This window comes from Eublepharis macularius, chromosome 4, assembly GCF_028583425.1.
Source record: "Eublepharis macularius isolate TG4126 chromosome 4, MPM_Emac_v1.0, whole genome shotgun sequence".
Lineage (NCBI taxonomy): Eukaryota > Metazoa > Chordata > Lepidosauria > Squamata > Eublepharidae > Eublepharis > Eublepharis macularius.
This window is the reverse complement of record NC_072793.1, coordinates 115,652,663-115,668,213: the sequence shown is the minus strand read 5'-3', so window position 1 is coordinate 115,668,213 and position 15,551 is coordinate 115,652,663. Positions and strand designations below refer to the sequence as shown.

The 15,551-nt window shown below is 42.0% G+C and overlaps 1 protein-coding gene across 1 annotated transcript in view; it reads right to left on the bottom strand.

Moving 5' to 3' along the window:
* Nucleotides 1–15,551, bottom strand: part of CACNA2D3 (calcium voltage-gated channel auxiliary subunit alpha2delta 3) — a 1,057,886-nt gene that overhangs the window by 566,427 nt on the left and 475,908 nt on the right. Inside the window, exons 6-8 of the mRNA XM_054976383.1 lie at nucleotides 13,260–13,391; nucleotides 9,090–9,150; nucleotides 8,848–8,998 (exon numbers count right to left, since the gene is read on the bottom strand). Coding sequence (XP_054832358.1) covers nucleotides 8,848–8,998; nucleotides 9,090–9,150; nucleotides 13,260–13,391 — 344 coding nt within the window. The remainder of the gene's footprint in view (nucleotides 1–8,847; nucleotides 8,999–9,089; nucleotides 9,151–13,259; nucleotides 13,392–15,551) is intronic.

The following is a 15,551-nucleotide window of genomic DNA, read 5'->3' as shown; positions in this document are numbered from 1 at the left end:
AGTGCAGAACTCAAAACCCACATGGTCCTGGAGTAATAGTTCAGTTGTCTGAGCCATTTTGGAGAAAACCTTTGCAAAAACTAACCACTTTCTAACAAAAGATGTGCTGCCTAGAGAACCCCTAAAATAAGTCCTAGCAAGAACAAGGCCTCTGTCAGCGTTCACGTTCAGTCCCTGTAACACTTGCCCTGCTTCAGGGAGGATGTAAAAACAAGAAAATCCGTTTAAAAGGCCCTGCCTTGCAAGTGGCAGGTCCCTTTAAACTATCAGCTGGCAGGTGGCAGCAGGGGGATTCCCCTGCCTGCCAGCTGATAGTTTAAAGGGTCCTGCCCCTTGCAAGCGGCAGAAAAGGGCCCTTTAAATGCTGGAAAGGGGCATTTAAACCCCACAAACCAGTTCGTAACTGGGCCAGTTCCGTGCCCATTCATGCTTTGTGGAAGCTCCACAAACCATAAACCCCATGGTTCGTTTTTTTTCTGGTTTGTGCCCATGTGTAATCACTACCAAGGCATCTTTCTAAGCTATTTCTTGTGACACAATTCTGTAATCTGGGTAGAAAGCCCTCCTGGATAATTCAGTTTTGTATATAGATTGCTGGTTTGGATACAAGCTATGGTTTACTATAAACCAAGAAGGAAGGGAAGGAATAGCAATGTGCAAGGGGAAGTGGGAAAGGAAAGGAAGGTGGAATTGAGCAAGCCAGAGGCTCATTTATGTAACTCCAAAATACGGTTTAGCATTAATTTGAACTGAGCCAGCACACAAGATAGAGGCTGTTAATGTAGTACCTGAGCCAGAGGTCAGTACACATGAATTTCTAAACAATGAACCTCTTGCCAAAGATATTTAAAATCGTAAAACAATGTCAATTGATAATGACAATTGCTCCTGCCTCCCCAATATCTTTGAAATAAACTAACTTGGAGCCCCTTCATGCCTGATTTTTTTTGTTTACAACTTTCACAAACATCAAGGAAGTTATACTTAAAACCAAAATCCAACAGCCAATAAATTGCTGAACAGTTTAGCTCAAATGCATCTTTTCATGTCATATGAGAATACACTTTTCCAATGTTTTATTGCTAATGCAAGGTTCCACTTTTATAACAAGCCACTTTGCCAGTGAGCATAATTTTCCTCTGTTCTGCTCTCTCTTCAACTAAGTAAAACCCTTGCCTGCTGTCAGTGTTGAAACTCCCTGTGTCATTGCAACCTAGTCCATATTGGACATGTCTCCTCTCCATCATTCATGTGGACAGTTCAGTGCTCTCTGACAATCCCTAATTAATTAAACTGGAACACAGAAAAGGGAGCTTAATGTGCATCATGTCAACCACTATTACTGCATACTAATCTGAAATTGCATTGATTCAAATAACCACCTCTTTCATGTTGCTGTGATTTGTGGCCAGCTCCTATAGATCCCAGTTTCTGTACATCTAAAATATACTAATTTAATTTTAAAATAACCAGTCACAAAACATACATTTTTGGAAGGCAGATTTATGAGCACCTTTATATTCTTTATAGACCCTATTTATTTATTTAAAATATTTCTATGCTGCCTTTCAACCCAAATAGCACCCCAGGTGTAAAACAACAGATACTCAAACAAAATTTAAAAGGTATATATAAATACAATAAAACATATAGACATACAAACAAACACACAACCAAGAAGGGTGCCATTAAAAGTTTACTTGGGGTACACCAAACAAAACAAAAAAGTCTTATCCAATGGTGGAAGACAATGGCAGAGGGAGCAGGCAACTCTCACCAGGGAGGGAGTTCCAAAGTTTAAGCACATTGACTGAGAAAGCCCTTTCCCAGGTTGTCACCCATATAACCTCTGATGGCAGGGGCACCCAAAGCAAGGCCTCCAAAGATGGCCAGAGTGGGTGGGTAGGTTCATATGGAAGAAGGTGATCTTTAAGGTATGCTGGTCCCAAGCTGTATAGGGCTTTAAAGGTCAATACAAGCACCTTGAATTGGAGCCTGAAGCAAAGAGAAAGGTAGTGTAGATGGGACAAGACTGGAGTGATATGGTCCATACAGCCCACTCCAATGAACACGCTGGCAGTAGCATTCTGTATCAGCTGCAGCTTCCTGACAGTCTTCAAGGGCAGTGCCACATAGAATGCACTGAAGTAACCTAATATAGATGTTACCAGAGCATGTACCACAGTGGAAAAACCTTTCCCATCCCAGAAGGGACACAGCTGGCTCACCAATCAGAGCTGGTGAAAGGTACCCTGGCCACTGCTGCTACCTGTATCCAACTGGAGGCCTGGGTCTAGCAGCAACCCCAAGCTACAAACCTCCTCCTTGAAGGTTAACCCTGTCTAGAACAGGACATATATCCCCATTCCTGGGTCAAACCTCCCCCCCCCACACACACACCAGAAGCATCTCTGTTGTGTCAATGGGACAGGGCATTTTTCTCCTGGTCTGTTGGCAACGCTACATAAAAGCGTGTAGGATCTCTTCAATGCATGAAAGCAGTGCAGTAAAGTGCTTTGTGCCATCTTTTCCATTAGGTAATGGAAGAGTTAATACCAATTAATCATGGTGTGTTTCTAATCAATTATTTAATTTCTATGTGGGATTTTTTGTGGTATCAGAGTTTGGCTAGACTGTGCAGTTTTTGTATTAGTCACAGGATGTTTCACAATAAGGATCTCTATGAACCACACTGAGTTACCATGTTTTATTTATATTTGCCATTCTCTTGCACACTACACAGCCTCACACTTGCATCATTTCCATATGTTCAGGGTTCTTCATTCTCTCTTGCCCTCTGACCAGGTTTTCATATTTTGGCTCTTCCCCCACCTCCCTCTTCTTCTGGGTTATCCATTCTGCCATCTCTCCAGTCTTCTTTCACTCAAACTCTTCTCTGTCCCTAGGACATCCTCTTCTTAATCTACCCTCATTTGCTGCCAGTCTTTAGGAACTAATTTTTACTTCTGTGTGCCCTCTTTGCCTGTTTATGTCTAGATTCTAGATGGAAAATGACCCCACCAGTTTTTACCAGTGTCTTGATGAGTCACTTTGTCAGGCAGGAAATGGTGATCGCACATCACATTCCTTCCCAATAGTGGTACCATGTCACTTTCCTGCTCTAGTTACAGTGGCTGCTTCTTTCTCCCATGGGGTTGCCAATTGCCTGAAGATAAAGTCATATCCCTTTAACAGAGACTCAATGGGATCTTGTTTATCAGGCGATGTTAGTAACCTCCATGTCATGAAAAGCATCAGCAGCTCATTTTCACACATGAAGCTTCTACAAAAGGGACGGGATGTTTTTCTCCAGACAACCATATTCTTCCACCAGCATGACATAAGGGGGCATTTTTATGCCCATCACTTTTCTAAGCTGCTTTTCTACCTGCACAGAATAAGATTTGGTTACTTGCATGCTTCCCTGTTCCCACAGGTGGAACAGTACATGCAGGGAGATTTTGAGCAGAAAAGTAGCTAGAGGCAAAAGTGCTCTTATCTCAGTCTCTTCCGAGTGCATTCTTCTTATACTTGTGCTTTATTAAATGGAGAATGTTACTCACACCTGAAGCATAATGCCTACTACGGCCCTCACATTATGTTAACTCTCCATCATGGATGGCCTGGTCATTTAACTTGCAGGGAAAGGTCCTGGTGGGCCACTGCTCTGCAGGGCTGCTGGCAGCCAGGAGCAAACACAGCCAAGCCCCAGTAGCTCCACTTAGCACTGAAGGGGTCACTTAGCCTGGCTTACTCCACAGCCATTTTGACTTTCCAGACCCTCAGGGGAATTCTCTCTCCATCTCCTTAGCTTGACATCTCCAGTCTAAAGGATCTCAAGTAGGATATAACAGAAAATAAAGCAGATACATGGATTTTTTTTGTCTGCTGAATGTAATTGCCTCCTATTTAGCTGACCATCTGATGCATATATGACTGTCCTATTTACAGATTATCTCAAATCGAAAGTGTTCATGCGTCCCTCCAGGGATAATGCTATTTTATAATTTCTCCTCCAATCAACATTACTGATGCTACAGAAGAATTTAAATGAAATCAACAACTGTGACCCAGACATAATACAGTGTATTTAACATAACTAATTTTTATCCATGTATTTTTCTTAGATTTCAACCCAGGACAAAATTAGCACTCTGTTTTTATGTGAATGTTGGTAATTTTTGACCTAGGAACTTTACTTCAAAGCAAACTGGGGAAACCAAGTTTCTTGCTGCAGACTTCTGTACATGCACTGATGAATTGATCTTCTGTTTTAACATAAACTATGGGAAACCAAATGCTTTTTTTAACAATTGCTTTTGTAATTCAATCATCTAGTCCATCAATTTAGAAAGATTTTGCAATAAGTTATTACCTTTTTATGCCAATTCTCTGAAAAAGCCTGCTTTGTACTTTTGTGGGCGATTTATTTGTCAATATATTTAAAAAAGGATTTATTGGAGCCTGAAATGAAATATATCAGGCAAAGAGCCCATACAACTGTAACACTGAAATATTTTTCAACGTTCATCTGGACACTTTAAGAGTTAGTTGAATTTTTAATTATTATCATGTATATGGACCATAACTCCTATTATTGTTAATTATTGTTAACAATAACTCCTGTTATTGTTAATGAGAATTATAGAGATAACTCTCAGCATGGGCTATTGAAAATACAATGTAAATGACAGCAGACCAACATGGAAAGATTTGAAAAGTCAATGAGCTTAGAAGGGTGTAACTCTGCTTGGAACACACTGCACATTTGTTACATAAAATATTATCAAAGGTTTAGCTGTAGTCCTGTTCCAAGTTGTCACCAGCAGCTATAACAGAAACAGTGCTTACTGGCACAGAAAAAAATGAAGAAAAAGCAGGGTGAGCACTCCTGAAAATGATACCATGTAGTACATGATATCATCCACTGTATAGGAGATGGTTAGGAGTGGACATCAGCTTCTGCATGGGGCGGCGCAGGGCAACCAAGTGGGAGAGCTGGGAGGCCATACGCGCTCCGTCCCAGCCGCCCACTGCAGCCATCGGGCCAGCTCGCACACACGCCCATGATGATGTCACATGCAACGTCATCACGCAGGCTGGTGTGCGTGCATGCATGTGCACGTGTGCCTGGCCGGCCGGCCAGCCACAAGCGCCGAAAACCCTGGTGCTGCTCCTGCTAGGGACCTGCATTTCAAAAGTTTTCATAATAATTTCAGTTTTGAATTTGGGGTATGGCTTTTTTTGTTTCCTGATTTTTTGGGAGTCGTTTCCAGTTCTGGATTTTTAGGGTGCATTTTCTGAGTGGTACTCAAAATTTAGGACCATTATTTTTTATCATACAACCATACAGCAGGGGCAAGAAAAGAGGGAGGGAAAAAAAGAAGCTAGCTCGAGATTTACAATGCCAGCCCTCATCAGCGCTGGAGGTTTCTCCATGCTGCCAGCACCAGATGCAGCAGAGCCCACTCCACAGCTGGAAAATGGGAGGCAGGCTCCTGGACTGATACTTGGTGGCCACAGTAGCCATTTCCACCCCTTGCCAACAGAGGGGGGGAGGGGAAATTAAAATCCACAATTGAATAGTGTTCTATCAGTTTCTCTGAATTTCCCACGTTCATTTTTAAAATTATGTCTCAAGCCCCTTCTGTTGCAAAGATACAAAGGAAAGGGTATAGCTTCTCAACAGGAGACAAAAACCTTTTTTAAAAAACGAAAGCTGAGAATTCAGAGAACCTGGTATACATATAGAATCTGGTATACAATACTATTCAACAGCGAATCTTTTAAAAACAAATGATAAAAGCCATCTCCTTGTTGGGAGTGGAAATGGCTGTTGCCACAGTCAAGCTTTATAAGAGTCAAGAAGCCCACCATTTTATGGCTGAAGGGATGGGCTCTGCTGGGCAGAAGCCTCCATCAAAAATTAGCCAGTTTGGTCCTTTACCTTTTAAAATGTAAAGGGCCAGGGATGGAGGCCATCTACTTGATTAAGGGAAAACAGACACCTACTAAACAGCTGTTCCTGGGCCAGCTTCTGTTCTTTTCCACCTCCCGCACCTCTTCCAACACCCCAAATCCCTGAAGTACCTCAGAGAGCTCTTAGATCTGCAAGTAAACACCTACTGGTGGTCCCTGGCCCCAGGGAGGCTCAGCTGGCCTCGAACAAGGCCAGGGCATTTTCTGTCCTGGCCCCAACCTGGAGGAACTCTCTGTCGAAAGACATTCTGGCCCGCCAAGATCTTGTATCTTTTCGGCGGGCCTGTAAGACAGAGATGTTGCACCAGGCATATGGTTGAGGCCAGCACTGGATCCATCTAATTAGCCTCCCTGCCAGTCTCCTGCCAGTGGGGGGGGAAGCATATGGTCCATCTGCCTCCCCATGCTTGAGGTGTTAGAGGTTCACCAACCCACACCTCCACCTTTTTCTTCCCTTGTGTATGGTGGGCAGGGAAAGGGGGAAGGGTGTACCACCTGGAATGTTGAAATCCATGTTGGTACTGAGTTGTATTTTACTGGTTTTATTTGTTGTAATTTATCTATGATTGTAACCCGCCCTGAGCCTGCTTGCGGGGAGGGCGGGCTAAAAATCCAATCAATCAATCAATCAATCAATCAATCAATCAACCAATCAACCAAGTTACAGGAAATAAATTTTTGGTACTCTTGGAATATCAGATGTTTGGAGTCATTTCAAGTGTCCCTGAGCTGACCCCAAACAGCTAATTTTTGATATAATTTCAGCTTGGTATAATTTTAGGAACAATTTTGAATGCACACTTCTACTTCAAATTAATGGTAGATTTTGAGCTCCAGAGAATCCTGTGATGTCAATACTGTAAACTGGATCCTCCAAGCTACTCTCCCTGTTACTACATTGGCAGTCTGCTTGTGGCAGTTGAAGCAGGCTTCATCTATTATAGTGCAAAAGGTACAATTGTATGTATATAACCTATTGTCTCAAAAAGATGGAACGGCACCTGTTAACTAATTATTTAGTAAAATAACTGGCAAGTTCTCTGTGAGATAAGAAAATGGCTCCACTAATGACAGAAAACTATAGAACATGGAAAGCTATGTCCACTCACATTCATTTTAGCCATAGCTCATTTAAATTAAAAGAGATACTATAAACCTGTTTTTCAAATCTGATTGACTAGTCATTGTCGTTGGTGGTTCATGATGTTGGTGACCCTTCTCTTAACAGATCATATATATTGGTATTAGGCTAGAAAGATTTTGTATTCACACCATTCTTGAAGACACAACTAGAGTTAAAAACAACTTCAGATCCTTGTTTTGAGCAGGCAGTAGAGTTCTCTGCAATATTTATTGGATCAACTATATTTGTAAACTAGTTTAATAAATTAACATTATTGTAAGCTCCTGCCCTGCTGGCTAGACCTGGTTCACCCTCCGCCGTGGTGTCCTCCTTTTTGGACACTCCCTCTGCCTCAGATGTGGGTAGGGGAGGAAGTTCAAAGGCACCTGGATCCTCCTCCTACCCCACTGGGCCATGACTATCTGCCTCTCTCTCTGGGTCATCTCCTGTCATGCCCGCTGCATCATCCTCAGCTTCCCTGGGAGTGTCCCTTTTCTACCTTTTCCACCACTTCCACCACCAATCCCTATCCCCTTCTTGCCCCCTGGCTTCCTCTTTCCTCCCTGTTCCACCCGCCCTGTGTCCAATAGCCACCCCTTCTTGCCCTTCTGCCCCGCTCCTTGCTCTCCCCTCCAATCCATGCCCTCCCAGGGACTTCCTCCCCCTGCCATTCCCATCTCCCAGGTTGGGCCTGCCCCTCCATGGCTGGGTGAGGTGGCTTCCAGGTGGGCTGGGCATTCGAGCTCTGCAAGGGGCTCTGGCCCAGCCACCCCCACAAGCCCTGACGGGGCCCCGCCTCTGCAGCTGGTGCCACTGGAGCAGGCTCCAAAGTCTCAGCTGGCCGCGGCTTGGGGCTCTGTTTCAGGGTGGTCACCTTGTTGGGGACCAGTTGGAGGACCCTGCAGTGTTGGAGGTGAGACAGCCAGTCTGGGGTGAAGACTACTATGTCGTCTATATAGGGGTACTCAAACACCAAAGGAGCCTCCCAGTCCACCAGGAACCAGCACAAAAGACACTACTGGGAGGAAAATGTATATAAATTCAAATTGTAATGTTCATAAGTGCTAAGTGCAATAAATAACAATACAATTCCCATAGAAAAATTCATACAACAATTACAATATAATTCATACAAACTGTGGTGATCTGTATCAATGCTCATATCAATATTACAAAGACTTTTAAGCTCACATGAGCCATTACACTAAATTGCAGGATAGCGCAGCAAGGTGGAGGTCTAGTATAATCACCAGTCCAAACCCATATAGGGAATAATAAAGCCAACAGGCACAATAGCCAACATCCACAACAGGCACTGTAGCTTAAACTTTAGAGAATCACAGTTATCTTCTTCAGATGCATCTGAAGAAGAGAACTGTGATTCTCGAAAGCTTATGCTACAGTAAAGTTGGTTAGTCTTAAAGGTGCTACTGGACTCTTTTCTATTTTTGCTACTACAGACTAACACAGCTAACTCCTCTGGATCTATTATTAGCACTACATGTTTACATTATTAGAGCTACATATTTTGTCTGGGTAGGCCAGCCCTATCATAATTCCAGAAGAGGGAAGAAGCATCATTTTTTATCTTGCCCCAAATCTTAATCTCTGTAGTTTACCTCTTCCTAGCACATGTGTATCTGGGCTGTACTACTTCAGATTGCAAATGGAGGAACTGTCACATGATAAAGACCCCCCCCCACACACACACACAATCCTAAAGTCAGAAAGCTAGAAATACTCACAGCAATTATGTTAAAGAAATCATCATCTCCAAGGGTATCCAAAATAGATGATACAGTTTGCTTCGCAATTGTCAGGCGGAGTCCTTTCATGCTGCCACTGACATCAACTAAAATTACTACATCTTTAGGAGAAGTGGCTGCCTGAATATACCTGGGCCAAGAGGAGGGAAAATGAAAATTGAGTTTATAAGATTTTAGCTGTTTATTGTCTTTGAAACTCTTAGTGGGTGACTGTGACCTACCATTTTCGATTTCTGCAATCAAAGGCAATGACTCCATTTTCATCTGGCTCCCATTTAATACCTGGAGAGGGGAAAACATTGGATTATAGCAAATCAGAATGTTAGTTCTGATATTTGGAAGAGAAGACTGCTATTTTTGATTGATCTGATTGACTAAAACATTGTTTGCAAAAGATCATTGCAACAGCCATGTTGTGGAATCTTTTTCAGCTGACCTAAGAACGAGGATAGTTTCTGCAATATACTGATCTTCACAGAGAACTGGGAGATTAGATCCCCATATTAATTTTTTTTAAGCAACACAGTGATATGGCTTTTTTAAAAAATCACATTACATGGAAAGCATTAACTACGGTCTCATATTAACAGCATTAAGGATGCTGTCCTTTGCAGGACAAATTTATCCCATCTTTGTTTCCTTGAACACAAAGTAATTTGAATCTGCACATAACTGAGATGTGCAGATCATGCATGGAGATATATCAAACACCTCTCCAGCTTTAGGAATATATTTTAGTTTGTTTCTTTGTTTAAAAGGTTGTTACATTGCCTATAAGCTAACAGTGCTCAAGTGGCCTTATAAACAATAATTAAAATATAATATAAATACTAACAATACACAATCAACAAACAAAAACAACCAAGTAACAAAATCAACAGAAGCCAATCTTGTCAAGGGATCCCCACCCTCAGCCTCCACTCCCTGACACTGCTCACCTGGCCAGTGGGGAAATGGGAGAAGGCAAGCTGAGATGTGTGTGCTCCTGTGTCCCCAGCTGATTACATCATTTCTAGCATATCCCAGATGTGATAGGTCCTGCCAGGCCCAATTCAGTAAAATCTGTTTGGGTCCAATTTTTTACTGAATTGGCCCTAGTGTGACTTATCCCTTTCAGGTTTTGCTAGACATGATGTAATCACCAAGGGGCACCTATGCACATGCATACAGATAAGTACTTGTACATCCCTACCCCCCACACTCCCTCCCTCCATTTTTATATGGAGAACATGGCAACCCTGACAAAATCAGTTAGCTTTAAGCAGCAGCAAAACATTCTTAAATCTCATTCAAAAGCTAAAAAAATCTTGTTCTAAAAGCTCAAAAATGCTCAGAAGAATGGATGAATAAAAGCAAGTTTGTTGGCAGGGCGACAAACAAAGAATATTCTTTCTCTGATGGAACAAAGAATGCCCTATCTCATGTCCAAAGTAAAAGCAGAACTTCTGAAGCAGATCTTAACCATTGTACAGGTTTGTATGAGAACGTGTCTTTCAGATACTACAGTTCCAGATGCAGGGCTTTTACAGTAAGAACCAGCACTTAGAATTGTTTCCAGAAATAGGTAACCACTGAGGCTCTTAAAGTACTGGTGAGATATGCACTACTTTCCAGAATTAAAATGTAAACAAAGTAAACAGTTACCAATTATCTAAGTTTAAAATGAGAAACTGAGGCTGAGAAATGGGTGTGTGTATCTAAAATTACCAAGCAAATGGAGACGGAAGTGAGATAGGAAACCCTATCTCCCAAATACATTTCCAAGATTCTGGACAGCATAACGTAAACTTAAGTGCTTATACCTCATGGTCCTTCAATGAAGGCTCTAATTCTTACACTCCTGAATTAGAAGTCATTCATGTCCAAAATTATTTGAAGAAGGAATAGACTCTGAGGTATCCTATTATCCATATTATCAAAAATATCCACATTATCTATGATTCAAGCCAAAATTCCATTTAAAATTCAAACTCTAAAAGTAAGGAAATTAGATTATTTTGACTTGATCCACTATGATCTCTGATCCATATTCTCACAAGGTCTCTGATACTATCAAAATATCTATGAAAATATCTCATAATATTAAAAACCAGTGGCGGGGAGGGAGTTGAATTGTTCTGTTAATTCTTGCTGTCCATTTTCTCAAGGGAACTGTACCACAAGCTATTAGCCCTGAAATAGAAAAATAGACAGGTACAGAACAAGAAAGGCTTAAGCCCTCCTGTCCCAGCACTGTGGCCTCAGCTGGGAGGCCTGAGTATGGCTCTCCCATCTAATACATAGTTTGATCCTTAGATGTACATGAAAAGGGGGGGAAATTCATTAACAGCCTAAATCAAAACTTTTTTGGTAAATACCAATGAGTAATTACTGGCAAAATGTATATTTGGCAGCAGAGAATAAATGGTGTGATATTAACATTATTTTAAAAAATAACAGGAAATTAAGTGCTCTAAAAATTATCTGTTTTACATCATCCTTCATTTTCACTTATGGGTTTTATTGCCACAGCTGCAGAGTCAGCACGACTACAGCCTGAAGTCATGTTTGCTAAATTCCCAAGCAAAATTAAAACTTCCTTTCTATTAAAAATTCAAATGCTGCAGCAGCAGGAGGGATGTCCTAAGGGTTTCAGCTGTTTCCACCAAGACAAAAAAGAATGTTTGCTGTCTTAGAATGTCTCTGAGTATATGAATGAGCCAATGATATCTTAGCTCAGAACAATTTCAACCTGGAAGGAAAGAGTTTCAATACAGAGTAAGCACTTTTATAAGAAGCAGCACTTTTGCTGCTGCAGCATCTGATTAAGGGGAATTTCATCTTCCAGCATACATTATTCTGTTTCTTAGCAATAGTAAGCAGTGTCAGGGGAAAAGGGGAGTGAATCAAGAGACGTACAGCCATAATCACTGTGAGTTCCCACCTGCCTTTTCAAATACCAGCACTTTACTCCAATAATGACTTCAGCAGTGAAGTATTTTCCCTCTGTCCTACCCATTCTACAACTGTAGATGTATATTACTGCTATGATTACCATGTCCCCTTATGTTCCCAGTGGGGAGGAGGGGGAAATACCCCAGCACTTACTTTTTGTTTTTTCTTTGTGCGTGCACTTTATGCGCACATTCCTGGACCTTTATGTTGATGTCACTAGCAGGAAATGATGTCATTGTGCAGGCCCAGGAGTGCGTACGCACTTCGCACTGGGCAAATTTGGGCCCCAAACGCGGCCCAAATCGGCCAAACGTGGCCCAAATCGGCCCAGTGTGAAGTGCCTGGGAGTGAAGTCATCACGCTGCCCCAGGAGCATGCCTGGGAGGCCTGTTCCCTACCTCCCCCAGCCTGCCAGGTGAGTAGTGGCAGGGGGGCAGAAGGTGGGAGCAGGGGATCCCCCACCAGGGAAACAGTATCCCTAATTGCTGTTTTTCCAAGGCTGAAAAGAGTATCAAATATAAAAATACTGCTGGTCAGATGTACACAGTAATTACAGCACTAAAGCATCAATGAATTGCCAGTGAAAATGCACTGTACAGGTGAAGCTACATGTGAGACTGAGAATATATGATACAACTTAACTACATAAATCATGTGTGTGTTGGGAGGTGATCTGATACAGACTAGAATTGCAATGTTGGGAAAGGAGGATTTAACACTTTCTCCCTGCACTATTTCCCCATGCAGTTCCTTGGGATGCTTTAAACTCCTGCAGAGAAAAAGGGTGATACCTGTGTACTCTTTTTTTCTCCCTGCCTAGGGCAAACAGCTGCTCATGTGAGTGAACTGTGAACTCCCTACCCCTATCACCAGTATCACTGACCCAATCCATATCAGGTGCCTTCTGCAGCTGCTTTTTGCAACTGAATTACACATCATGTGATCAGATCATGGATAACCAATTGTCCCATGTGGTTTGGTCCTCAGAGACAGAGAGAGAGTATATGCATTATGAATAGCACTTTGTCTCCAAAAATGTTTTTGTGGCATATTAGTAGAGGTACGTTGGCAATAATAATTAATGAGTGGACGCTGCTATAATTTGAAAAGCCCTCCACATAGAAACAGCCCTGCTAGATCAGACCAGCCGTCCATCTAGTTTAGCAACCTGTTTCACACAGCAGTCAATCAGTTATTTTGGAGGGCCAACAAAGGGCACAGAGGCCATGGTCTTCCCTGATATTGCTTCCCAGCTCTGGTGTTCAGAGGACTGCCGAAGAGGCATTATCTCTCACATGATCTCAGAAAAACATCGCTGTTGTTATAATCAGTGATTGGCAGGTCCAGTCTAAGAAAGAAGGAATTATTTACACTGAAACTAGACTTCCAGTTTCCTTCACTAGAATGACTCCTATGGAAACAAAACAGGCCCAGCAACAACAAAAAAGTCTTCTTACCTGGATACTGCCTAAAAAAGCCCTTTGCGCTTCCAAAGTATTGCCATATAAGGGAAGGGTCACGGTCAAAGTTGTCAACAAATATTTTGTTTAATGATTCAGACCAATAGACTCCATTCACAATAGCAGGGTCTGTAAAAGAAGAATGAAAAAGAGTGAGAAACCTTGGGATGGGTAATTCATATTCAAAGGCATCTTACATGGCAGTTATGAATAATGGAGGGCTGCCAATTGAAATTGAACCATTGTTAGAAGATTGAGTGTGATGTACTGCATCTGAAAGCAAAGGCTGAAAGAGAAAACAAAGTATTGGAGGAGGTGGATTGAAAGGTGTCCAAACTGCTTGCAGTTGTATCAGCTGCTTGATACCTCCATACTTATGAATATTCAAAGGACTCTGGATGGAAGGGTTGAACCAGGCTAGCAGAATCACCTATACTACATTGGGCAGGAGGGAAGAATGGGGCCCAGGATGGGTCATTAGCTTACCTCTGAGAAATGGCAGCATAGACAGCTGAGCATAAACTTCTAGTTCTGCAGCTATACAGAATAACAAGTCCCTCCTGCCCAGGCAATCATAAGAAACTACATTGTCAAGGGCATGATGAATGGCCAAGCTAGAAGGGACTGAGGCTCATTATTTGAGTTGGGAAGAGACTGCTCCAACCTACTGGTCAGTTTATCAGTAAAGACCCTATGCCCAAGCCCTGCTGTCTTTGCTTACAAGTGTAGAGGTGGGGTGGGTGGCAACTACAGACAGGGCTTGTCAGTGATTTGGAATGCCCTGCCCCTTGAGGCTTACCTGGCACCTATATGACTCCTCAAAACTTTTTTTAGCCAAACTTTTAACTGAAGTATTTCATATTATTTAGTTATATTTCATGGCCTATTTTATGGATAATATTTCAGGATGCATAATACTTGCTTTGTGCTATTTTACATCCTTACTGGGCACTTAATTTGTCTTAATGTTGATATTCTTAGGCTTTTTTATTATTTTATTGTTATATTATCTTTTCTTTGTGATCCACTTGAAGTAGGTGTGTGGAGAGGCAGCATGCACATCTTCTAAACCAGGGGTCCTCGACTTCCCAACCTTTTTGAGGCACCTTTGGAATTCTGACACAAGGTGGTGGGCACAACTACAAAATGGCTGCATCAGAAGCAGAGCCAAGCACAAACTGTAAGGGAGTAAGATCATGCCTAACTCTAACAGTACTTCTTCAACATTCAAGCAGAAGCTCTGTTTAACAGGATGCTTTTAAAAAGGAACATACTGTTTAAAAATATTTTCTTGCATACACCCAACTTATCTTCAGCTGTATAGTGAAGATCTTTGTGCTGTGGTGGCAGTTGCTGCTGAAGCAACTTTAAAAGAAAATCTTCACAGCCAATCAGATCTGCAATGGCTAATCAGAAACTCTGCTGGCCCCAACTACATTCTGAAAACACTTGGTGGGTTCCATGATGTCACATACAGGCACCACTTTGGGGACTCTTGTTCTAAATAATCAAATAATCAAAAATAAATACTTATTATTTACTTAGAATTTTATATATGTTACATATTTATTCCCCAGTATGCATGAGGAACACTTGCTGTCAAGCTAGAGAGGTGTGAAGTAATGGAATAGTGGGACCAACTGGTAGGCAAGACCTAGTCCAAAAATACAGTTACGTATTGGCTTTTAATAAATTACACCAGTTGGGGGAGAGCAAAACACCTGAGGAGTAAATGATATGGCATTGGTCCTGAGGGCAAACCCGATTACGGAGTTCGAACAACCAAAACAACAGGAACACTTCTCACCAGAAAACACAATAGAAGAGGACCTCTTAAACTCTTTTTCAAGCCTCCCATCTACAGAACAAACTGAGATCACTGTCAAATTGGAACGTCTAAGAATGAGGCTCTTGAGTATCCAAAAAGATTCTTCAACAGCAGCACTTGTCGCCTGTCACCAAGTCATTGAATCTCCTGACTGTTTGTCTGAAGCTGAACCATCATTGCTCACTGCTCCTGATACAATGACCCATGAGTCCCTTATGAATCAGACAATCAGGCCCTCAAACTCCAATCCTACCCAGAAGACTCATGGTCTGTGTCCACTCAGCAAGTCAATAGTGACCGTAAGAGATGGACAACAGGCAACTGGACCGTCTGTTAAAAATGGTTGTGTATTCTCAGATCCTGAGGACAATCTAAATAAGATAACAACTGAGGCCTGACAACTAAACTTCCTTTCATGGAACCTTGGGAGTTGGAGGAACAAGCTCCATGACCCGGATTTT